Source organism: Hylobates moloch, unplaced genomic scaffold (genome assembly GCF_009828535.3).
Source record: "Hylobates moloch isolate HMO894 unplaced genomic scaffold, HMol_V3 SCAFFOLD_9, whole genome shotgun sequence".
Taxonomy (NCBI): Eukaryota; Metazoa; Chordata; class Mammalia; order Primates; family Hylobatidae; genus Hylobates; species Hylobates moloch.
In genome coordinates this window covers 3,126,824-3,151,973 of record NW_026652284.1, presented here as the reverse complement: position 1 = coordinate 3,151,973, position 25,150 = coordinate 3,126,824, and the positions used below count along the sequence as shown (strand labels likewise).

The window sequence follows — 25,150 nt, the reverse complement described above, 5'->3', positions numbered from 1 at the left end:
GGCCATGCCGGGAAGGGCTAGAGCCAGCAGCGGGGAGGTACCTAGTCCAGAAGGGACTGGGAGCGGGGCGAGTGGGGCTGGGAGACGCCTCGTCCGGAAGGGGCCGGGACCCTACGCCGCCCAGCCCCGGGGCCAGGAGGTTGCAGGGGGCCAGGCAGGGTCTGCAGAGGGCTGCACTTCCTGTCCCCAGATGGCCCGCCTTTGGGGCCTTCAGGGTCCCCTACCTCCTTCACCCCTGCTGGAGCCCTTCCGACGCCAGGAGCCCCCCAGCCCCGCGGGGACCCGGCTGCAGCGCCGACGAGACTGCGAGAGGCTCTGGGCGCGTCTGGGCCTGAATCCTGGGTATCGGAGACCCGGCCGCGGGGACCGTCCTCCTCCGGGGCTTGAGGGGCGTGGCGCCCGCACGTGGCCCACGCTTGGTGCTCGGCGCGGGAAGGGAAGCAGGTGTGGGTGGGGAGCAGAGAAGGGCGATAGGGAGAGTCCCTTCCGAATGTGTTCAGGCTCCCAGAGCCTGCGAGGCGCTGGGGAAGCGTCAGGGACCACAGTTCTCGTCCGTAAAGCTTTCCTTCCAGGAGCGGGGAGATGGGAACAGAGCCCCCCCACCCTCACCATCTTCCAGAGGGGTCCTCCAGCAAGAGAGTGCCCCAGCCAGGAGAGCCCCCAGGGCAGAAGGTCACAGACCCCCTCTGCTCAGTAGGCATGAGGTCTGTGCTGAGAGCTGGGTGGACACCCCGGCTCAGGCCTCTGGCAGCCTGGTGCCTCAAGGGGACCTGTTAGGAGCTAGGGGCACAGGCTGGTGTGCTGACTCCCAGTGAGTGAGCTTTGGAATGGGGAGTGTCGTTGTAGCTCAAGGTCGCAGAGGAGAGTAGGCGCCCGCGTGGATCCCAGAGAAGAAAAAGGTGGGACAGTGTCAACACCGGGGTTTAATTCTGAGTCTGAGAGCAGGACGCATGGTGGGGGCGGGTGGTTCTGGAGCTGGGCCCCGGCCTCTGCTGGGCTGACAGTATTTGGGGGCCTGGCTGGGCCTACTTGGAGGTCCCCTTCTTGGATTTGCTGGTCAGGAAGGCCTCTGACTGTTGCAGGGGGGGCACTTTGACGCCTTTCTGCTTCAGCTGATTATAGTAGTCGCTTCTCTCTGAGATAATTCTCTACACAAGAAACACAGCCATCGAGGTGGCCTTCCCAGTTCCTCACCTTGGCTTTGAGGCCGGTCTGCCCAGTCCATGCCAGCTGCCCGGGACGCCATCCTCTCCTCCTCCTCCAGAGGGGCTCACTGCAGCAGGGGTGTGCTGGTGAATACTTACAACCGGCTCTCCAGGGGGGAGAAAAAAGCAAACAACGCTTGGCTTTGTGGCGTTGCCAATTTCTGTGGTGGGAATATTCCCACAGCGACTGATTTTCAGCCACGTAAGTGAAGTCACAGAATGCGGAGCCGGGGGCAGGTGCACACCACCAGCCCGGAGAAGCCTGCACTAAGTCCCCTCTTCAGCCCTCTTAGAGTTGTGAGGAGCCCCAGACTCCTAGAGATCTTTGAGGTCATCACGTCTGTCCCTCAAGTCCCTTCTGTCCTGTACAGAGGGAATGTTGTCCCCACCTCTCTTCCATTTTCCTCTCTGGGCTGTTGCTGGTTCGTGTCAGGCTACGGCAAGCAAGCAAAGGTGCTCTTCCCTGGCTACTGTGCGGTGGAAATAACTCCCTCCATCCTCTGTCTTCCCTCTTCTCTTCCTCTTTCTCTCCCCTTCCTCCTCCCCTCTCCCAGACAACAGTACCAAGGCTGCAGAGACCTCTCTCCACATTACAGCTCTGCAGGAAAGGCACTGCGAGGCCCCCCCCACCACTCTGCAGAGGAAGGGAACCAGGCCTCAGGAACGTGGGTGCTGGAAGGTCATGGGCACACACTGCAGTTTAAGGGCAGCCCCAGAGGGTGAAGTGTGGGTCTTGGGAACAGAAGCAGCTCCTGGTGAGAGGGGACCCCTTGGTAGCACAGGGCCCCATACAGAGCCACAGCCGGTGCCCGGCTCCCAGAGTTCTGAGTCTTAGGACACCTTGCAGGTGAGCATGCGCTCTCCATCACAGAGGGAGGCGTCTATGGCTCAGAGAAGTGAGTGTGTGGCCCCCAGCTGGTGGATGGTGACCCCCCCATGCCCAGCGACCCCAAGGCCTGAATTCTCCTACACCCCTCTACTTCTCCGAGGCCCCTGCGTGGGGACCCCTGGTCAGGAAGGAGCCTAGGAGGCTGTGGCCGGGGTGGGAGGGTCTGCACCAGGGCCCTGGATCAGTGGGTGGTGATACCAGCGGAGGGGACCAAGCTGGACAAAGCCGGGGCTGGGCTCCTGCTGCGGGAGAATCTTCGTGATCTGAGCGGCTTGTCCCCTCTCCACAGCGCTCAGGATGGGTTGTGGCGGTTACTGCTGGTCACTGATGCCCGTCTCCCTTTTCGCTGAGAGTAGCTAAGACTCCTGTGCCATGCCCCCACCCGCCTTAGGATGATTTGATCCCCTCTGCCTGAGCAGAGAGAAAGGAGGGTCCTGGGGTCCAGGTGAATAGGTGACACAGGTAGGATGAGAACAGAGTCCCTTGAATCTAACCTAGGCCCCCCAACCCCCTACCACAGCCTTGGCCTGGGGGGATGGGGCCCGGATGGAGGCAGCTGAACTTAGGGGTATACCTGCAGGGCTTCCAGGATGTCATTGTCAGAGATCTCGTTGGCCCAGGACTTGGTCCCGGAGATGCTAAAGGTGGCCTGGATGATCTTATTCCTTAACCTCTCGAGCTATGAGCAAAGGGACAACACCATCATTCGCCTTTGCCCAAGAAGGCGCCTGGCCGGTGGGCTGCACCCCCCACCACCTTAATTTTTATGGGCCAGGAAAGAACAGCTCACCCTCACTTTTCATGGCTTTAGAAACTGGAAATGGGCCGGAGAAGTCAGTGTGGACTGTCTGAGAGCTAGGAGGTGCCGGATCCAACCCCTGACCCTGTGCGGCCCAGCCCCAAAGCCCAAAGACTCTCCTACACCAGTTGGGCTTTTCTAATTGGAAAGTAAAACCTACACACACACACACACACACACACACACACACATATATATATTTTTAAACCAACAAACCAAAATAGTACAGAAGCCGCACGTAACCCCTGGACCATCCTCCACTGCCCGGGGGAGCTGCAGTGAGCGGACTTCCTGGTCCTTGGGGACACTCTCACTTTAGGCATTTAACAGTGCGCTGCTGGCGCTTCCTCCTTTCCATGCTGACTAGGAGGCGTCTGTGCCATGGACGGCAGCGTTGAACCTGGCCCCTGCGCACAGACCCGGAAGGCGTTCTAGTCTTTTGCTGCCGTGAAGATCCTTGTCTGCCTGTACACCCGCAGCCACCTCCCCAGAGGTAGCTAATCGTGCCTCCCAGGAAGCTGCAGAGGAAACCCCTCCAGTCTGCACCTCAGGAGCCTCAGACAGGAACCCCTCGAATTATGCGGCATGCTCAGCACCAGTTCCCTGTCCAGAAACCCTGACAATGCAGAGGTGCCCAACGGGAGCTGGGCCCAAGAGGCTCAGCCTTGCCTCCGAGTGGAAGCATGTCCACACTGCTGCTTGGACAGGTTTAAGTGACAGCAGGAATGTCATGCGCCCCTGGCCTGTGTGAGGAGTGGAATCCTTTTCTTCTTTCCAGTATTTATTGAGTGCCCGCTTTGTACAAACACTGTGCCAGGTGCTGGAGGTCCTGAGGTCACAAGGGGCTGGGCCTCTGTACTGGGGGTGCCTCCCCAGGGTAGAGGTTGGCAGCTACCCGGGGTGTCCAGCCTCACTTCCCCACACCCGTGGGGCCTCACCATCAGGCTTGGCACTAGTTCCTGCTCACCCAGACTTAGCTTCAGCATATTCTCAGCTCAGCTTTCCAGGCTCGACCAGGTCAGTGCAGGCTGGCGCACAAATGGACACACCTAGACCGCCTCTGGTCTAACACTTTCACCAGGACTACGGCTGGATCCCAAACTGTTTTATCAAGGGATACCGGGGCGGGTGGGGGGTGCCTCCGTCTGACCCAGCCAGAAGGAGGCGGGCTCAAGCAGGAAAGAGGACGCAGTTGAGTTGCGGTTGGCATTTCTGGTGGGCACATGACTTCAAAAGCCTCCATACATGACCTTGACCTTTGCTTAATTTTGGATTCTAAATCAAGGTCAGGGCTAGGCACAGTGGCTGACACCTGTATTCCCAACACTTCGGGAGGCCAAGGCAGGCAGATTGCTGGAGCCCAGGAGTTCGAGATCAGCCTGGACAACATAGTGAGACCGTCTCTACAAAAAGTTTTTAAAATTAGCCGGGTATGGCCGGGCGCGGTGGCTCACGCTTGTAATCCCAGCACTTTCGGAGGCCGAGGCGGGCGGATCACGAGGTCAGGAGATCGAGATCACGGTGAAACACCGTCTCTACTAAAAATACAAAAAATTAGCCGGGCATGGTGGCGGGCGCCTGTAGTCCCAGCTACTCGGAGAGGCTGAGGCAGGAGAATGGCGTGAACCCGGGAGGCGGAGCTTGCAGTGAGCCGAGATTGCGCCACTGCACTCCAGCCTGGGCGACAGAGCGAGACTCCGTCTCAAAAAATAAAAATAAAATAAAACAATTAAAAATAAAATAAAATTAGCCGGGTATGACGGCACATGCCTGTGGTCCCAGCTACTCAGGAGGCTGAGGTGGGATGACGACGGCTTGAGCCTGGGAGGCCGAGGCTGCAGTGAGCTGTTGTCACCCCACTGCACTCCAGACTGGACGACAGAGAAAGACCCTGTCTCAGGAAAAAAAAAAAAAAAAAAAAAAAGTCAGCTCTTTATTGATTTCCTTTTTGGCACGGGGCCCTCACAAGCAGGGTGCACTCTGGCCTTGCTCACATTTAATATGATGCCCCAGTGGGGCCCTGCAGTTAAGACTGCCAAAGCCCAGCACCACCGCAAAGCAGGTCTGGTGTCCGGGGGACTGTTCATCCTTTCCCGTTTGTCTATTAAGTGAGGATCATGCTAACTACTTCGCAGTTTGGTTAAAGGAGCTACATGACTTTGATACCAAGAAGGTACTTAGAATGGTGCCTGGCCCAGCAAGCACGCTATGACTCAGAGACAAGGGGGCAACACCATGCCTCCCTATCCAGGTGCCCTTCTCCTTTCCAGCCAGTGATCCAACCCCTTCACAATGCAACCCAAGACCCGCAGCCCTGCCCACGGGGCTCTGCCCACCACCGCCATTGACGAACATTTCCGGGCTGCTCCGTCGCACCCTCACTCCATCCTCTTGGTGTATACGGCAGAACCAGCCCGAGCCCCATTGTACTCAGACCCCGGTTCTACCTCGGTGGGCGGTGGGCAGGGGCCCGGGTGCTTGGCCACCAGCTGCTGGGACAGACCCTCCGGAGGAAAGGCTGGGCATACCCTGGACTGGGAGCTCTCCAGGGCCACGCGGGCGTGCTGCTCCGCCTGCTGAATCATCTCCTTCTTGCTCTGCAAATCCTCCTGCAGCTGCTTCCACCTCTGCAGGTGGTTCTGGTCCAGTTCCACCTGCTCCTGCAGCTGGCTGACCTTGGTGTCCAACTCTGAGATGACGCGGTCCCGCTTGGTGAGCTTTCTCTCCAGTTTCGACACTTGCTGGAGACAGCCAGGGAGAATAAAGTGGTGGGGTCATTTCGCCCAACCTGAGTACATGTGGTACCCATCCACTTTTCCCTAAAAGATGGCCGGCGGCCAGGTGCAGTGGCTCACGCCTGTAATCCTAGCACTTTAGGAAGCTGAAGTGGGTGGATCACGAGGTTAAGAGATCGAGACCAGCCTGACCAGCATGGTGAAACCCTGTCTCTACTAAAAATACAAAAATTAGCTGGGTGTGGTGGCACGTGCTCGTAGTCCCAGCTACTTGGGAGACTGAGGCAGGAGAATCGCTTGAACCCGGGAGGCGGAAGTTGCAGTGAGCTGAGATCATACCATCGCACTCCAGCCTGGTGACAGAGCAGGACTCTGTCTCAAAAAAAAAAGGCCGGCAACGCTTGCTGGGTCCCTCCAGTCCAGTCTGGACCCAGCAATTGGGAGGAGCCTTCTGTGTGGACATGGGGTGCAGAGATGTGTCGAGTGGCATGCTACCGAAGGGGCCCTGGCTCAGCTGTGAAGATGCTCCAGCCCCGTCTTGCCCTTCGCTGTGTTGGGACTTACAGCAAGAACAGTGGCCTAGCTGATCATTTAACGACACCCAGGCTGTCACCTGTCGGAGGAGCTGGTTGTCCTTTTCAATGAGCCCCATCATCTCTTGGTGTTTCTTATCTTCTCGGAGGTTGGAGAACTGGAAGGAGACAGAAGGGTTGGCTTGGGGGACTCCCAGGTTTAGATAACAGACTGAACGCTGACATCTAACTTTTTTCCTTCCCCAAAGCTCCCTAAAATAATAGCAGCGGGATTTCTATTGAAGGCAGGGAGAAGAGCAGAAGAAAGAGGACTAAAAATATTTTGGAGAGTTTGAAGGTGGCTGAGTGGTATCTGACATCCCAGATCCAAGAAAGCCAAATAGCTGGCAGTAGGAAAAGCAGAAAACAAGCCCAATTCACACTTGAGTTCCCAAAAGTCTCAGACATTGTTGGTCCGGGTTCTTCTAAACATGGAGGCTAAAATGAGGATGATTGGTGGAATGTTATTTCAGAAATGAAGAGCCCTAGGCCACGTGCGGTGGCTCACACCTGTAATCCCAGCACTTTAGAAGGCTGAGGTGGGTGGATCACTTGAGGTTAGGTATTTGAGAGAAGCATGGGTAACATAGATCCTATCTCTACAAAAAATAAAAACATGGTTGGGTATGGTGGCGTGTGCCTGTGGTCCCAGCTCCTCAGGAGGCTGAGGCGAGAGGATCACATGACTCTGGAGAGGCTGACGCTGCAGTGAGCTGTGATCACACCACTGAACTCCAGCCTGGGTGACAGAGTGAGAACCCATCTCAGAAAAAAAAAAAAAAAAAAAAGGAGAAAAGAAAAGAAACTCTCCATTAAAATGCCAAAGCAAAGCACACTGCTCTGCCAGGGAGCACAGAGTGGTCACCTGTGTGCTCAGAGTCCAGTCAACTTGAACATTGGAGCAAAGCTCTCAGATGAATGACAGAGACCAAAAGCAAACTTTAAAAAGGAACTTGTAGGAAATAGAAGTGGTGCAAGAAGTTAGAAAACTAACACTATGATGAACGCCGTCATCAAGAGAAGAGAAAATACTGCAATTGTGAAGCCAAACAAGAGTGTGCTTCAAAAAAAGAAAAATGGAACATTCAGAGAATATCAGAGTAAAATATTATAACGAAATGAAAACTCAAGAGCTGTTGATAAAGTTAAGGAAATCTAGAAAGTATCTGTAAAAGACAAGGAGACAAAAAGGAGGAGATAACAGATAAAATAAGAGCAGGACAGGAGGTCCAATAGCCAAATAATTGAGAGAAGGACATAAAAAACCAAAAAAACCAAAGAAAATTCCAGAACTAAAGGACATGAGTTTCCAGATGGCCGCTGAGTGCCCAGTACAACAGATGAAAACACGCCCTCAATAAAGCACAACTCTGGGAGGTTTCAGATCACCTGGGGCAAAGATAGAATCTTACAACTTTCCAGAGAGGACCAACCAACCCACAAAGAACCATGAACGACTTTGGACTTCTCATCAGCAAACCTGGAAGACAACAGAGGAATGGTTATGCTGAAGGAAAAGGGTTTTCAAACAGGAATGCTATATCCAACCCAGATGTTACAAGGGTGTAGAGTAAGGACATTTGCCAACATATCCACATATCCTGTCCCCAAAACTTTACCCCTATTCATCCTTTTTTTTTTTTTTTGAGATAGAGTTTTGCTCTTGTCACCCAGACTGGAGTGCAATGGTACAATCTTGGCTCACTGCAACCTCCTTCTCCTGGGTTCAAGTGATTCTCCTGCCTTGGCCTCCTGAGTAGTTGGGGTTACAGGCATCCACCATCACACTGGTTAATTTTTGTATTTTTAGTAGAGCCGGGGTTTCACCATGTTGGTCAGGCTGGTCTTGAATTCCTGACCTGAGGTGATCCACCTGCCTCAGCCCCCCAAAGTGCTGGGATTACAGGTGTGAGCCATTGCACTCAGCCTCATTTATCCTTTTTGATAAAACTAGTGGAGGAGGTGCTCCACCAAAAATAAGTGAAGAGGGCAAGAAAGCAAAAGATAAGGGATGCAGCAGTTTTAAAGTTGTGGTTTATGAATCTTAGTACTGTTATGTAAAACTTATTTATGTGTGTGTGTGTGTGAGACAAATGACTGTCCTAATGATGTCAGTGCAACATTGATTGTGATAGAATGATATGGGGAGGAGGGTGGATGGAAAGGCTGCCCTTGTGTGTGTTCGGGGCGGTGGCAGGGGAGGAAAAAAAGGAAGCATTAAATAATGTTAAGATGGAGAAAAGTCTAGAATGGGCATTATGAGCATGCTATTTAGAGATATGGAGATGGATTCATAAAGAATGTGCTGGAAGAATTTAAAATGATGCCTTAGGAGAGGGCAAATGAGAGGAAGGAGGTCAGAGGCTCCTGGTTTTCATGACAGGCCTCGTGGAACTATTTGATTCTTTAAGCGATATGCACGAATAACTTTGATAAGAATGAAAACTAAAACGCTTAACAGAAACGGCAAGAGTGGGCTCAGTGGAGTAGCAGTCTCTCTAAGCACGGATAGAGCATTCTCACCCTCAGGACTCATGGGGCAGGAGATGCCCGAGGAGCGGCCAAGAGCACAGCGGCTCAGGAGACAGGGACATGTGCTTCCAGCCCAGGGGCAGGGCAGAGCCGTGGCTGGGCACATGGGCTCCAGCCTCCCACACACCTTGGGGAATCCTAGTGGGACCGCTATCAGCCGCACAACCCTGGGCCAGCTGCCTGGACGCCCCAGGCTCAAAGTCTCCATCAGTAGATGGGACGGGCGGCGCCTGCCCCGAGCTGCTGGGGGTTAATGAAGCCTGGGGCCCGTGCTCATGGAGCAGAGGCCGGTACTGAGCGCACGGCCACCTTGTCGGTCATGGCTTGTAGCTGCTGCCTCCGCTCTCGGAGCTCCTTCTGCAGCATCTCATTTTCCGTATTGATCTTTCGCAGCTGGGATTCTTGGAAATCCACTTGTTGTTGTAAAGACGCAATCACTCCTGGGCACAGAGGCAGAGGCGGTGAGCGGGAGCAAGCAGGGGCAGTGAGGGACAGGAGGACAGGGCCGGGCCACCTCGCCAGCTGGGAGGGCACTGCCAGCCTGGGTGAGGCTGCTGACACCTGCCCCTGCTCCAGCTCACTGACCAGAGCAGGCAGCGTCTGGGCGTCCCAGCTCCTGGGCGGGGACCCACTGAGTGGCCAAAGCGCAGTGCCCCCCGCCGAGGTCCTACCTGTTGCAAGGGAGTATCTGGTCCTGGTGGCCTCCAGGTTGAACTGGAAGTCCAGGATGACCTGCTCGTACTCCTCCAGCTGGGCCAGCAGCTCCTCCTCAAATGACTCGGCCAGGGAGGAGGCCCTTCTCCTGGGGATCTCCTCCTCCTCCAGCAGCTCTCTTTCCTCTGAGTCCTCATCCCTGTCCCCTTCCTCCTCTTCCTCCTCCTCGCTTCCCTCCTCATGCATGGCCCCCATCTGGCTCACACCTCCCCTGGCACCCGTGTCTTCCGCCCCCTTGGGTTCCCCTTCTGGGCCCTCGTCCTCCTCGCCGCCTCTCAGGTCCGGCTCCCTGCCCATCTCTGGTGCCGGAGACTCCTCTTGCATCTGCGAGATGGGTAGGGCAGGGGCTAGGCAGGGCTGCGGGGCACCCCCAGGGCGGGGGGCTCTAATGCTCATGGCGGGGACACCGGGGAGGGCGCCTCCTTCCGGGCTGCCGCAGGGTCCACGGAGCGGGGGAGCATCTGCCTGGCAAGGTCACCAACAGTGGCCCAGGCACTGCAGCCTCAGTCACGGGTCCTCCTCCCTCTGTCAGGAGACTGCACCTGACCTGTGCCTTCAAGGGGGTTAACGACCCACCCACCTCACCTGCTCCCCTGGAGTGGGGGCACCCCAGGTCAGGGCTGCAGCAGGGACAGTTGGGGCCTGGGCCTCTTAGTTAAGCAGCATAGGTGGCTCCTGGGCCTGGGTCCCCCACTGTGTGCCTGCTCTCTAGGTGGCCCGCACCTGCTGCCGGTGCTGCAGCTCCTCCTCATCTCTGGAGAAGGCCTTCAGGAGGCTAAGCCTGTCCAGATTCAGCGAAGCATCTGAGAGCTGCTCCTGCAAGACACCCATGGGACCCTCAGCTTTCCAGCCCCTCCTGCCGCACCCCAGGGACGGACCACTGCCTGTCTTGGAAGGGACAGCGGCCTCTCATGTCTGGGGAGAGGACCTGCGTCCTCCTGCCAAGGGGCTGGGGGATGTGGGTGCTGTGGCAGTGGAGGGCACAGGAACCTGCAGATGGGCAGCTCTGGGGGGCAGAAGGGCTCTAGGCACCTCCACAGCAGCCTCCAGCAAGTGGCCTTGCAGTAAAGGACAAGGCCTTGGAAGTTGGGGAGCCAGCCTTAGATACACCCACTGTGCATGTCATTGCCTGGATGCCCCACCCTCAGACACCCACCCAGCAGCCTGGGGAGGACAGAGAGTGGAAGCCCCTGGCTGGCCGCCTTTCTCTGCCCCAGCCCCATGTGTCTAGGCAGCCTTCCCTTGAGGCATTTAGGCAGTCAGTGTGGTCAGAGGCCTTCCCCCGGTCCCTGCTTCATCTCTGGCCCCCAGCATAAACTCAGGCTGTCTCCTCAGGTATGAAAGAAATCAGGTCTTAGGAAGATCAGGTGACCACCCCTGGGCACAACACAAACCTGCCTCATCCAGTCCTCTGCCCACACCTAGAGGTGGGGTAGCATCCCCACCTGCATCCCCACCCCCACCCCAACCCCATGCCCAGCCTCACAGGGGGCCTCACAGCCAGAGAGTGGGGAGAAGGGATTCTCAGCCAGGGCAGGGTAGTGCAAGCTGCCACTGCCCACTACGCACAGAGCCAGGCCTGGGGAACCCGCCTGCACGGTGGCCTCCATGCCCCAGGATTTCAGAGGTGAGCTCAGCCCTCATTTTATAGATAAGGACCCTGAGCCCAGACAGCATCGTGCCTTGCCCCATTCAGAAAGCAAGTCAGAAGCCAGGTGCAGGTGCCTAGACATCGGCTCATGGCTTTCATTTGTCATTTCGCACCTCTGTTCGCCTCTCCCCTGCCTGTTGCATCAGCGCATGGCTCTCATTTGTCATTTCGTGCCTCTGTTCGCCTCTCCCCTGCCTGTTGATCAGAACCCTGAGAACCAGTCCGTGTTCCAGCAAGGACCTGATAGGATCCAGGGGGCCTGGGGGTTTGCCAGGGGCCTATGTGTCACCAGCAGCTTTGGACGCTTTGAAAACAACCATCTTAGAGCTCTGCACTGTGCCCCGCTGGGGCTGGCTCACCCTCCTGCCTGGGGACATGGATGTCTCTTGGCCTTTGCCTTTCAGGAGGCATTTCAGCTGCGTCTTCAGGGCCTCCCTCTCCTCCTGGAGCAGCAGGATCTCCTCGTCTTTCTTCTGAACCTGTATCTCCAGCTCAGACAGGCAGTGATCCTGGGCAGAAAACCAAGGGCAGCCCCCGTGGGCCAGGCAGCCACACACTCTTCCCCTGACCTGCCTCCAGCCCACCCAGGAGGAGCAGATCTGCTGTCCTGGGACCCCAAAACCCCAGGTTCCCAGGGATTTCAAGATGTGTACTGCGGTAAAGAGCTAGCTCTACACATCTAGAGACCAAGATGTGCCAGCTCTTTACTGCAGCCATGCCTGGCACCTCCAGCGCCTCTGCACCCGTCCTAAGAGCAGATCCTAAATCCTCGTCCGAGGAGTTGCAAGGCAGCTTCCTTTTCAGATCTGGCCCATGGTCTGTCCCTGCACCCCACTATACCACAGGATGCCAGTCTTCTTTGCGGCCCCCACACTTAACCGGCAACACCCTCCAAGCTTCCCTAGGGGCTTGTCGGGGAGCTCCTGAAACTTCTGAAACTTTCATTCTCAGGATCTCAACTCCCTCAATTCTTCAAAATTAAAGACAAAAATAAAGGTGTTTTCAGGCAAACAGAAATGGAAAGAATCTGTCACCAACAGATCTGAACTTAGAGAAATACTGAAGGGAGTTCTTCAGGTGGAAGGAAAATGATCCCACCAGAATATTCTGGAAGGAAAGATAACTAGAAAGTCTCCTAAATGTTTGGAAAGTAAGTGATAGGCTTCTGTATAGCCAATGGGTCAAAAAAGAAATCACAAAGAAAGCTAGAAACATTTTAAACTGATAAGGAACATCTGGACACATCAAAGCTCGTGGGACGCAGTTAAAGTTGTGATTAACGACAAATTTATAGCCTTAAAATGCATATACCAGGAGGAAAATGGAAAATCAATGACCCAAGTATCTACGTCAAGAATTCAGAAAAAGAACTAAAATTAATCCTACAGAAAGTAGAAGAAAAGGAATAAAGTTAGGTGTGAAAATTTATGATATAGCAAGGGAGCGAGAGAGAGAGGAGCAAGGGGGAGAGAGGGGAGAGAAGGATAAAGCAAATGTGGCCACATTTAACATTTGGGGAATGGAAACATACATGGGAATCTTTGTAGTATGGATTCTTACCACTTTATGCCTGAAATACAAAGTTAAAGGGAAAAAAAAGTGCAGAAATCACATTTCATCACCCTGGCCATGGTCCCGAGACACTCACATGTCTCAAAATAGTGCAAGGACTGCTGGAAAGGAGATCTGATCACCTCTTGGAGCTGCCGAGTTTACACAATGCCAGCTGCAAACTTGCTGCTGCAGGTGGCTCTCTTGCCACCAAATGAGAAGAGTTTATCTATGACAGCCCAGACGAAGGCAGAGAGGAGATAAAGAAAAGCCTGATGAGCCCCTTAGAGCTCCTGGAGGCAGCCAAGCCTGCAACCCTTCCCTTGGATGGTTCATACACATGAGCTGGTAAATCCCCTCCCTGCTGCCTACATGAATAACATCAGCATATGCCTGACTCTTGGCTAATGATATGCTCAGGCTATTTCTCAGAAATGAAATTACTTGGTTAAAGGGTAGGAACACTCTTAAAGCAGTGAAATCTATGATAATGTCCAGGTAGAGTTGCAGGAATAAACAAAATGAATATCATGGACCCCCAGGAGCTGGGACTGGCAAGCCCCCTTGTGTCTCCATTCAATCATATGACTCCCCCCATGCCTCTGTGCCCTGCACCAACTCGCCAACATTTTGTGACTCATGTCCATAATTTTCATCAAAACTTTACCAGTTTCAAAAGAATGCAGAGAAAGAAGGAAACAGACACTAGAGAAAAATCAACAAAATCTAAAGCTGATTCTAAGAGAAGGTTATTAAAATTGATAAAACTCCAATGAGACCAATGGGGAAAAAGAAAGGAGGCACAAGGCAGCCACGTCGGGATTGAGACAGAGGCCGTCCCCACCCTGCCCACGCTGCATCAAGGATAGTACTATGTACAGCCTTAGGCTGATACATAAAAAATCTTATGTGAAATAGATGCATTCCTAGAAAAACACAGAACACCAAAACTGAAACTAGAGGAAAAAGAAAATCTGGATATATTTTAAAAGAATTGAATTTGTGATTTTTTTTTTTTTTTTTTTTGAGACAGAGTCTCGCACTGTCGCCTGGGCTGGCGTGCAGTGGGTCGATCTCAGCTCACTGAAACCTCCGCCTCCTGGATTCAAGCGATTCTCCTGCCTCAGCCTCCCAAGTAGCTGGGATTACTAGCATCTGCCACCACATCCAGCTTTTTTTTTTTTTTTTTTTGTATTTTTTAGTAGAGATGGGGTTTCACTATGTTGGCCAGGCTAGTCTTGAACTCCTGACCTCATGATCCACCCACCTCAGCCTCCCAAAGTGCTGGGATTACAAGGGTGAGCCACTGTGCCTGGCCTGATTTGTGATTTTTAAAACTGCTCCTGTAGGGGGCCCAGTACGGTGGCTCACACCTGCTATCCCAGCACTTTTGGAGGCTGAGGCAAGAGGATCACTTGAGCTCAGGAGTTCGAGGCAAACCTGAGCAACATGGAGAGACCTCATCTCTACAAAAAAATGAAAACAATTAATGGGCATGGTGGCGTGTGCCTGTGGTCCCAGCTATTCGAGAGGCTGAGGTGGGAAGATTGCTTGAACCCTGGGAGGTCAAGGCTGCAGTGAGCTGGGATCACTCCACTGTACTCCAACCTGGGTGACAAAGTGAGACCTTGTCTCATAATAAATTAAATAAACAAATTAAAAAATAAAAGTGCCCCTTTAGATGGAGGCTGCAGTGAGCTCTGATAGTGCCATTGCACTCCAGCCTGGGCAACAGAATAAGACCCTTTCTCTAAAAAAATAAAGGCTGAGCACAGTGGCTCACGCCTGTAATCCCAGCACTTTGGGAGGCCCAGGCAGGTAGATCACGAGGTCAAGAGATCGAGACCATCCTGTCTGACATGGTGAAACCCGTCTCTACTAAAAATAACAAAAATTAGCTGGGTGTGGTGGTGCATGCCTGTAATCCCAGCTACTTGGGAGGCTGAGGCAGGAAAATTGCTTGAACCCCGGAGGCAGAGGTGGCAGCGAGCTGAATGGTGCCACTGCACTCCGGCCTGGCAACAGAGTGAGACTTCAACTCAAAAATAAATAAATTAATAAAATAAGAGTGCTCCTGTGAGGAATCCCCAGACACAGACACCTTCAATGGCGAATTCTTCAGAATTCAAGGAAGAAATGACATCAATCTTATATACAAACTCTTCCAGAGAATAGAAAAAGAAAAAAGGTGCTGGGTGCAGTGGCTCACACCCCTAATCACAGCACTTTGGGAGGCCAAGGCGAGTGGATCACTTGAGCCCAGGAGTTCGAGACCTGCCTGGGCAACATGGGGAAACCCCATTTCTACAAAAATACAAAAAGTAGCCAGGTGTGGTGGCGCACACCTGTAGTGCCAGCTACTTGGGAGGCTGAAGTGGGAGGACTGCTTGAGCTCAGGCAGCTCGAGGCTGCAGTGAGCCGGGATCACACCACCACACTCCAGCCTGGGTGACAGAGCGAGACCCTGTCTCAAAAACTACTACTACTACTACTAATAATAATAAAATAAAAAAGAAAAGAAAATGAGAAAAAAGGAACTGTTTTCCAGCCTTTTCTTTCTTTCATTTTAATGAGGCCAGAATAACTTTGATACTAAAATTTGATGAGGAAATTACAAGACAGTGAAAATATAGGTCAGTCTTTCTTATAGATTAAAAAACACTACAATGAATCAACTTGTACATAAATCAAGCTGGTTATTGCTGTTATGATTTTTATTATTTAGAATACATTCTCTGAAGCAGAGTCTGTGGGTGCAAAGATGTGTGGATGGTTGGAGGTCATGCGTGCCGGTGAGTCTGAGTTCCATGCCGGCGTAACTGCCACCCACTGGGGTGAGGATGGACAGGGGTGAGGAGCTTTGTCAAAGCAGGGTGTCTGGAGGTCATTTTAGGCCATGGGGACCTGCTTGATGCAGCTAACCAGATACTAGAACCAGAGCCTCTCAGGGAGCAGGGCTGTCCTCCTAGCCGGACGCAGAGCGAGGGAGTAGGGGGCTGGGATCTGCACCCCCTCCACCAGTACCTTCTCGTGGATGACTGAGAGGTACCAGGGCGTCCTCTTTCTCGGGCAGCTCTGAGATGCGACTGAGCTGCTGGTGACCGGACTCAAAGTCTGGGATTTGCTCCCCTTCCGCAAGTAATTGAACTCGCAGATGCTCTTACTGAAGGGAAGGAGGTGCCCTGTGGCGACAACAGAGGCCAAATGAGAAACGAGACCCCTCCCTGCTGAGCTCCTCTGGCGTCTTCGATGATGACGTCCACCCTTCTGAGACTTCCCTCGGAAACCCCTATCTGCCCAGATGGACTCCGATCTGTCTCCTAACTCTTGTCACCCTCATTTTGAGGACACAGTGTGGTGCTGCTGTGAACACGATGGGGCACCCACACCCAGCACAGCGCGTGCTGAGGGAGTGAAGGAAGGTGCGAAAGCTCGGGCCAAGACACCCAGGACAAAGGAGCCAGAGCTGGGAGTCGGGACGAGGGGGTCATCCTGATGCTGTCTCTGCACACCTGGTTGCTTGTCCCCTCCTGGAGCCTCAGTTTTCCCATGTCTCTCTTTTTTTTTCTTTTTCAGGTGGAGTCTCACTCTATCTCCCAAGCTCGAGTGCAGTGGCATGATTTCAGCTCACTGTATCCTCTGCCTACCAAATTCAAGCAATTCTCTGCCTCAGCCTCCTGAGTAGCTGGGATTACAGGTGCCCGCCACATGCCCGGCTAATTTGTGTTTTTAGTAGAGACGGGGTTTCACCATCTTGGCCAGGCTGGTCTTGAACTCCTGATCTTGTGATCCACCCGCCTCGGCCTCCCAAAGTGCTGGGATTACAGGCATGAGCCACTGCGCCTAGCCCAGTTTCTCCATCTTTAAACTGAGGGGAGGGAGGAGATTCTCCACCTTCCTGAGTTCGAGGGGAGCTGGTCACTACAGACTCTAGGTTTCCTCCAGTTAAGGCAAGAAAGGAGACACGTTGCTGGGAATTTCCTCTTGGTGAATGGAAACAGGCACACCTGTCTGCGGGGCAGTGTCCTGGGGGGTCTCTACCCACAGTGAGGGATGCATCCATCAGCCTCTGGGTAAAGGCCAAGGGGACAAAACTTTCAACTATGATTTTTACTAAAGACAAGGGGCCACCGTCCTGGGGGGACTGCAGCCTAAGCTGTCAGGGAAGGCAGGGCTAGTTCTGCATAAGGGAGCCTGGGGGCCTTTCTGTGTGAGTCCTCAGGAGACAGGCAGTCCTGGGAGGGAATTCCACAGGGCATGAGCAGTGACCCTGCAAGAAGCAGGCCTCGAGCTCAGGGGCCCAGCAGGTGCAGGCAGAGGCCCTGGGGCTCCCTCACCGTCCACGTTTGTGTCCGAGCCCTGCCTGCCCAAGAACAGGTCCTGGGTGCCTCTCCAGGTCTCCCAGCTGTTGTCAATCTCTCCGGACAAATCGGCCTCAGTGGGTGAACCTGCAGAGTGTTAAAGATGCTATCTGGTGACTGCTGCGGTCTCGTCGCCCCAAGATCTCCAGGGCAGACTCTTATTTATCCTTAAACACCAGGTAGGGGCACAGGTGGCTTTTTTTTTTTTTTTTTTTTTTTGAGACGGGGTCTCACTCTTTGGCCCAGCCTGGAGTGCAGTGGCACAATCTCGGCTCACGGCAAGCTCCGCCTCCCAGGTTCACGCCATTCTCCTGCCTCAGCCCCGAGTAGCTGGGACTACAGGTGCCCGCCACTGCGCCCGGCTAATTTTTTGTATTTTTAGTAGAGATGGGGTTTCGCCGTGTTAACCAGGATGGTCTCGATCTCCTGACCTCGTGATCCGCCCGCCTCGGCCTCCCAAAGTGCTGGGATTACAGGCGTGAGCCACCGCACCCGACCTACGGGTGGCTTTTTTTAATGGATGCATGGGACTGAGCAAGGGCTGAACCAAAGGGTGGGCTTCATCCTCCTGCCTGCCCTGGTGTCTCCACCTCAACAGACCCGAGTGTGGCTGAATTTCTGTAGCTGATGCCCCCTTTCCCCCGGAGGAGCAGACCCTACTTTCCTTTGGTAAAAACGTGCCTCCTAAAAGTCGAACAGAAGCTCCCCTGCTTCCAGACCAGCCCATCCAAGGCAGACCCTGTTTCCCCTAAACCATCACAAATATCGCCCCAATGGCAGGTGCCTATGAGCAGTATGTAGACGCAGACCCCACGCCCAGGACACTGTGTGGCCCCTCAGCCTCCCCAGAGACCTGCCCACAACAATGCCTGGTCCTGGAGCCCTGGCCGCCGCGGAGACCCTCTTGCTGAGGCAGCGGGGGCTGAAGCCTAGAAAGGTGGGGGCCCTGCTTCTACCTGATGCCGGCTGAGATTCGTGGACAGCAGGGGACCCCCTCCCCCACCCCCCACCCCACCCTTGCTACTGGTCACAGGAATGTAGCTCAAGCTCGCCATCCCTAAGAATGGTGTCTTGTGTGGGGACATGGAACCAGTCCAGGTCCAGGAGCAGATGCTGGGATGAAGCCTTGGCTCTGGGCAGCGTCCCCCAGGTGCCCACGGAGCTCGGCAGCTGCCTGCTCCGAGCCTCCTGTTCTCATCAGAGCAGTGAGGGGCTTGGACCGGATGGCTGCGAGGGCTCCCCAGGGGCACTGTCCCTAATGAGCTATCTGGCTTTATGGGGTTCTTTCCTGAAGCTTCCAGAATCTTCAACCATTTCCACTCCCCTAGCCCCTGACCCTACTGAATTTTTAGTGGGTGAAACAATAGAAAAGCAAGAAGGCTGGGGAGACAAATCATAACCACAGTGGCCAGGAGAAGGAGGCCTCCCTCCACCCCCAGCTGCATTGCTGCCCTGGCTCCCTGCGCACAGGGCGGATTTCAAAAGCAGCAGCTGGGGCCACTGTGGAGGCCAACTCTGGTGGCTGCTCCCAGGCTGAAGGGTGCAGGAAGGCTTCCCCCGGCCCCTCGACTCTGACAGGCAGTTTCACAGGCGGTCCTGGTGGGGGGCTCTTACCACAGTGGGACATGGATGTGGCCCTGGTGCTGAACTGGGGGCAGTCAGGACGCGTGGGGAAGACCGTTCGAAGTTCCTCCATTTCGGACATGAAGCCGGTGAGGCTGACGGCATCCTTGGGTTCACTCTGGCAGAGCGGGGAAAATAAGGCAGGCGCGGAAGGCCCCTGACTGTAGGCCAGCCCATCCAAGGGCAGACCCTGTTTCCCTAAACCATCACAAATCTCCCCAGTGGCAGGTGCCTATGGGCAGTATGTAGACGCAGACCCCACACCCCTCAGGCCTCCCCAGAGACCTGCCCACAACAACCCCCTGGTCCTGGAGCCCTGGCTGCCCACCGAGAGCCTCTTAGGGATCCTGAAGCCGAGACAGATGGGGGCCCTGCTTCTGCCTGACTGCCGGCTGAGATTCACAGACAGGCCCCCCACCACCCACACATGCTGCTGGTCACAGGCACTAAGCCACTCTCCCATTGGGGTTGAAAGGGCCTTCGTGTGTGCAGGCTGCAGCAGTGTGTCCCCTCTGTCCCCTCTCCAGCACACTGGATGCTCAGCAAGAGCCATGCAGACCCACTTTGGAAACCATAGTCCAGCCAGGCATGGTGGCTCATGCCTGTAATCCCAGCACTTTGGGAGGCCAAGGCGGGCGGATCACGTGAGGTTGGGAGTTCAAGACCAGCCTGACCAACATGGAGAAACCCCATCTCTATTAAAAATACAAAAATAACAAACAAACAAAAAAGATTAGCCGGGCGTGGTGGCACATTGTAATCCCAGCTACTCGGGAGGCTGAGGCTGGAGAATTACTTGAACCCGGGAGGTGGAGGTTGTGGTGAGCCAAGATTGTGCCATTGCACTCCAGCCTGGGTGACAAGAGTGAAACTCCGTCTCTAAAACAAAAAAAAGAGAAAAAGAAACCATAGTCCACTAGGTCCAGGCAATGCATTCACCCAGGAAGCTGCCAGGAGCCGGGGTGACCATCTCGGGCTCCCCAAATACATGGTGGCACAGTGCACCTGTCCGGCTGAGGTGCCCTTCCACATTTTCTCACCTTCACTCTCCTTTTCAAGATGCACCTTGGGAGACTTGGGGCAAACTGTGCATCTTCTCCCCTTGGCCAACCAGAGGCACTGGGAGCCAAGGTCTGCAAGAGGGGAGGACCGGCCCAAAGCAGCTAACCCAGAAGAAGCCGGTGGCATGTGGGGACTAAGGCACCAGGCCCTTCAGAAAGGGAGAGGACTGCAGGGCTCTTTCCACCACTAGCGCTCAATTCGTTGCCTGCCTGGAATCTCCCTTTGGTAACCCATCACCAGAAGGCCTGTGGAATGCTTTGTGGGCTGACAGCTCTACGGGCCCTTGGGGAGGAGGAGAAACAGGTCACCTCAAGGCTTATGGCAGCCCTCCTCCTGGGACCCCATACCGTCTTCCTGTAGTAGCAGCTGATGGTCTGGACCGACTTGCTGAGCACACGTGGCTTTTGGTGCAGTTTCCATTCTGGGCACTGGGTGTCCCGGCTGGCCATGCTCTGGAGGAGCACCAGGGCCCTGGTCATCGAGCTGGACATCGAACTGTGCCTTTCAGACGGGCTGGCCTCCTTAGGTGACATGAGGCGTGGGACGCAAAGACCAAGTGAGCTTTGTCTCCTGAATGTGGACCTGAATGAGGACAGGCCCGGCTTTTCCCGTGGATCTCTCTTCAGCCTGGCTTGGGGTGTGGAGGGGAAGATGGCCTTGAACATGAACCTGCTGGCTGGTGCAGTGGGAGGAGATCAGCTTCCAGAGCTCCAGGTCCTGTGGGCTCCTGGGAGCAGTGGTGGCATCACAGATGTCTCCATAGAAACCGTTATTGAGCAAAAGGGGCCCGCGGCTGGATGCGCTGGAGGCCAGTGCTGTGACACCAGGTTTTTGAGAAGATCAAAGCTCAATATTGAAGGTTGCCTTCTGGGATGGGTGTGGTGGCTCACACCTGTAATCCCAGCACTTTGGGATGCCCAGGTGGGAGGAACGCTTGAGCCCAGGAGTTAAGCATTTTTTTAATTAGCCAGGCATGGTGGCGTGCACCTGTAGTCCCAGCTCCTCAGGAGGCTGAGGTGAGAGGATCACCTGAGCCTGCGGAGGTCAAGGTTGCAGTGAGCTGTGTTTACGTCACTGCACTCCAGCCTGGACTACAGAGTGAGGCCCTATCTCCAAAAAAAAAAAAAAAAAAGAAAAAAAAAGAAAGAAAAGAAAAAAAGAAAAGTCAGCTCCCAAGGACACAGGAGTCCAGCTCAAATCTGTCTCCATATGCTGGCTTGCAGACAGTAATTGTATTAGAAAATGTTAGGCTGGGTGCGGTGGCTCACACCTGTAATCCCAGCACTTTGGGAGGCCGAGGTGGGCAGGTCACCTGAGGTCAGGAGATCGAGACCATCCTGGCTAACACAGTGAAATCCCGTCTCTACTAAAAATACAAAAAATTAGCCAGGCATGGTGGCAGGCGCCTGTAGTCCCGGCTACTTGGGAGGCTGAGGCAGGAGAATGGTGTGAACCCAGGAGGCGGAGCTTGCAGTGAGCAGAGATCGCGCCAGGGCACTCCAGCCTGGGCGACAGAGTGAGACTCCGTCTCAAAAAAAAAAAAGGTTTAGGGGGTGGGCTCTGGGATTAGAACCATTTGGCCAAGAAATACCTAGAAGAGAGACAGAGAAGCCTGACCCCCTGGGAATGATTTTCCAGGCTTCAAATGCCTACCTCAAGACATCTATTTAAGGAAAGACAAAACTCCTACCTTCAGAAGCCTTGACTGGGGTCTGAGTGGGAAGAAAGGCTTCTCTGCTTGCTGACTGAAGGAAATTTTAAGGGGGGCTGCCCCATCCACACCTGTGGGTATTTCTCTTCAGGTGGAGATGAGAGACAGAAAAGAAATAAGACACAGAAACAAAGTATAGAGAAAGAACAGTGAGCCCAGGGGACCGGCACTCTCAGCATGCAAAGACCTGCACCGGCGCTGGTCTCTGAGTTCCCTCAGTATTTATGGATCACTGTTTTTACTATCTTAGTGAGGGGAGTGTGGCAGGGCAACAGGGTGATGGTGGGGAGAAGGTCAGAAGGGAAACGTGAGCAAAGGAATCTGTATCATGAATAAGTTCAAGGAAAGGTACTGTGCCTGGATGTGCACATAGGCTAGATTTATGTTTCACTTTACACAGACATCTCAGTGTAGCAGAGAGTAACAGAGCAGTATTGCTGCCAGCATTTCTCACCTCCAGCCACAGGTCGGTTTTCTCCTATCTCAGAATAGAACGAATGGTTGGCTTTGCACCGAGGCATTCCATTCCCAGAGATGAGCAAGAGATAGATATCTTCCTCTTATCTCAACCTCCCTCTTTAACTACTCCTCCTCAGCACAGACCCTTCATGGGTATCAGGCTGGGGGATGTAAGGTCTTTCCTTTCCCACAAGGCCGTATCTCAGGCTGTCCCAGTGGGGGGAAGCCTTGGACAGGCTTTCTTGGGCAGAGGTCCCTGCAGCTTTCCTCGGTGTATTGTGTCCCTGGTTAATAGAGAATGGAGAATGGCGATGACTTTTACCAGGCATACTGCCTGCAAACAAATTGTTAACAAGGCACATCCTGCACAGCCCTAAATCCATTAAACCTTGATTCAATACAGCATATGTTTCTGTGAGCACAGCGTTGGGGCTAAAGTTACAGATTAACGGCATCTCAAAGCAGAACAATTTTTCTTAGTACAGATCAAAATGGAGTTTCTTATGTCTTCCTTTTCTACATAGACACAGTTACAATCTGATCTCTCTTTTCCCTACAGAAATTTATGACCCCATCCTTTCCAATATGACTATAAAAAATATTTATCGTCCAAAAATCTCTTCAGTTTTTTGCATCTAAAAAGTACAAAACAAGCTTAGTATATATTTGAATTTTTGACATATACAGTCATATACCGAATAATGAAATTTTGGTTAATGATAGACCAAATGACAGACCAATACAATGGTAGTCTCTTAAGAATCTAATACTGTCTTTTGGCCAGGCGTGGTGGCTCATGCCTGTAATCCCAGCACTTTGGGAGGCCGAGGTGGGCGGATCACAAGGTCAGGAGATTGAGACCATCCTGGCTAAAACAGGGAAACCCCATCTCTACTAAAAATACAAAAATTAGCTGGGCGTGGTGGCAGGCACCTGTAGTCCCAGCTACTCGGGAGGCTGAGGCAGGAGAATGGCGTGAACCCAAGAGGCGGAGCTTGCAGTGAGCCCAGATTGCGCCACTTCACTCCAGCCTGGGCGACAGAGCGAGACTCCGTCTCAAAAAAAAAAAAAAAAAAGAATCTAATAGTGTATTTTCACTGTAGCTTTTCTGTGTTTAGACATGTGTAGATACACACATACGTTGTGTTCCAACTGCCTGCAGTACTCAGGAACATGCTGTACAGGTCTGCAGCCTGAGCAACAGGTATAGCATATAGCCTAGGTGTGGACTAGGCTGTAAACCACGTAGGTTTGTGTGAGCACACGGTATGACGTCTGCAGGATGGTGAAATTGCCTAATGATGCACTTCTCAGAACATATCCCCGTTATTAAGTGACACATACTGTATTTTAATAAGAAATAAAGCACTTTTACCAGCCTCAAATACTGAGAAGGAATTCTTGCCTTGCCAATTTCTCTTTTGGTGATTATTTTGTAGTCTTCCATATGAATTTCTTTTTTTTTTTTTTTTTTTGAGACGGAGTCTCGCTCTGTCGCCCAGGCTGGAGTGCAGTGGCGCAATCTCGGCTCACTGCAAGCTCCGCCTCCCGGGTTCACGCCATTCTCCTGCCTCAGCCTCTCCGAGTAGCTGGGACTACAGGCGCCCGCCACCACGCCCAGCTAATTTTTTGTATTTTTAGTAGAGACGGGGTTTCACCGTGGTCTCGATCTCCTGACCTCGTGATCCGCCCGCCTCGGCCTCTCAAAGTGCTGGGATTACAAGCGTGAGCCACCGCGCCCGGCCTTCCATATGAATTTCTAATCGTTTTGGGGACTTGGACCACAGGAAATGTTGTCACATTGGCCTGAGGTCCGGCATGTTTGAAAATCACATGTATTATGCTTTGTTTTTACACTGGTCTCTGAAACGCTGTTCAACAGACTCCTCGTCTATTAAAACACTCAAGTAAATTTCTGGTTCAGTTAACAGAAACTCATGGTGACTATTTGATCGATAGAGAAGCCAATATTAAATAGAAAGCTTATCTTGGGACCGACATTCAATCTATACAAACAAATCAAAGCTTCTCATCTTGTCACTTCATGTGAAAATGGCTAGATTTCCCCCAGATCTAGACGGTATGTTTGGAGTTGGCTTAAATGCAGGCCAGTGGCTGTGGGCGGAGGATTACCTAGGTGCCGAGGCAAGAGACTGAAGGCCCAAACTGTTTCAGTATAATAAAGAAAATAGTTAGAATAAGAATAGTCATAATACAAATTAGATATAATGAACAATTATCAATCATTATTAATCATTAGCTTTTAATATTACTCTTTGTTGCATTACTAATACAACCCAGAAATAACCGGCGGATATAGGGTCAGGTGCTGAAGGGACATTGTGAGAAGTGACCAAGAAGGCAAGAGGTGAGCCTTCTGTCACACCCGCATAAGGGCCACTTGAGGGCTCCTTGGTCAAGCAGTAATGCCAGTGCCTGGGAAGGCACCCGTTACTTAGCAGACCATCAAAGGGAGTCTCCTTTCCTTGGAGGAGTCAGGGAACACACTGCTCCACCAGCTTCTTGTGGGAGGCTGGATATCATCCAGGCCTGCCCGCAGTCATCCAGAGGCCTAAACCCCTCCCTGTGGTGCTGTGCTTCAATGGTCACACTCCTTGTCCACTTTCATGCTCCTCCCGTATTCTTGGTTCCTCTTTGAAGTTCATAGTAGACAGCGATAGAAGACATAGTGAAAGTCTTCAAGTCTTTGATCTTTCTTATAAGTGCAGAGAAGAAAACGCTGATTTATGCTGCCTTCTCTCTCTGCCTCGCCTATCTAAAAGGGAAGGGCTCCCTATCCTGTAATCACATGACTTGCTTCACTTTGTCAATCACTTAGAAGATTCACCCTCCTTACCCTGCCACCTTGTCTTGTATGCAATAAATATCAGCGAGCCCAGCCGTTTGGGGCCACTACCGATCTCCGCATCTTGATGGTAGTGGTCCCTGGGGCCAGCTGCTTTCTTTATCTCTTTGTCTTGTGCCTTTATTTATTAAAATCTCTCGTCTCTGTACACGGGGAGAACGCCCGCTAAGCCCCATAGGGCTGGACCCTACAAGTGGCACCAGAAAATGTATCTGGGAAGCGAGGCAGCCCTGGAAGTCTGGCCATCGCAGGGGGCAAGGTGTGTGTGTGTTAGCTACAGGTATCTCCTGCTGCGTCCTCATTTCCCAGAGCAAGGAGTGGGTGGGCCAGTGTGAAGTGAGGGTGGAGTGTGAAAGGCACACGTGCGTCTATTTGCTACCTAGGCCTAGGGGTCGTGTGAGCTCGGCATCCCTCGCCTGG

The 25,150-nt window shown here is 53.1% G+C and overlaps 1 protein-coding gene across 3 annotated transcripts; it reads right to left on the bottom strand.

The window, feature by feature from the left end:
• Nucleotides 1–21,367, bottom strand: CCDC27 (coiled-coil domain containing 27). Of its 3 annotated transcripts, XM_032758707.2 has the most exons (12): nucleotides 20,042–21,367; nucleotides 18,624–18,750; nucleotides 16,986–17,096; nucleotides 15,673–15,830; nucleotides 11,457–11,606; nucleotides 10,170–10,262; nucleotides 9,404–9,770; nucleotides 9,042–9,172; nucleotides 6,242–6,319; nucleotides 5,422–5,634; nucleotides 2,669–2,773; nucleotides 1–1,148 (listed from the first exon to the last, which is right to left on the bottom strand). In XM_032758707.2, the coding sequence occupies exons 1-12, from the start codon at nucleotides 20,357–20,359 to the stop codon at nucleotides 1,026–1,028; spliced, it is 1,974 nt and encodes a 657-aa protein (XP_032614598.1). In that variant the 5' UTR covers nucleotides 20,360–21,367; the 3' UTR covers nucleotides 1–1,025. The 3 variants fall into 3 exon arrangements, with proteins under 3 accessions (XP_032614598.1, XP_032614593.1, XP_032614595.1); XM_032758702.2 differs by having other exon boundaries at nucleotides 9,042–9,770; XM_032758704.2 differs by lacking the exon at nucleotides 1–1,148 and adding an exon at nucleotides 1,195–1,312 and having other exon boundaries at nucleotides 9,042–9,770.
• Between the last annotated feature and the right edge of the window lie 3,783 nt (nucleotides 21,368–25,150).

Bases quoted from the DNA above. Each gene is read 5' to 3' on its own strand.
- CCDC27 (XM_032758702.2), bottom strand. From the start codon at position 20,359: ATGTTCAAGGCCATCTTCCCCTCCACACCCCAAGCCAGGCTGAAGAGA. The intron at 5,635-6,241 runs GTGACAGCCTGG...GGCTGTCTCCAG, and splicing joins ACAACCAGCTCCTCCGACAG to CAAGTGTCGAAACTGGAGAG. The intron at 1,149-2,668 runs GTATACCCCTAA...TTTCTTGTGTAG, and splicing joins ACATCCTGGAAGCCCTGCAG to AGAATTATCTCAGAGAGAAG.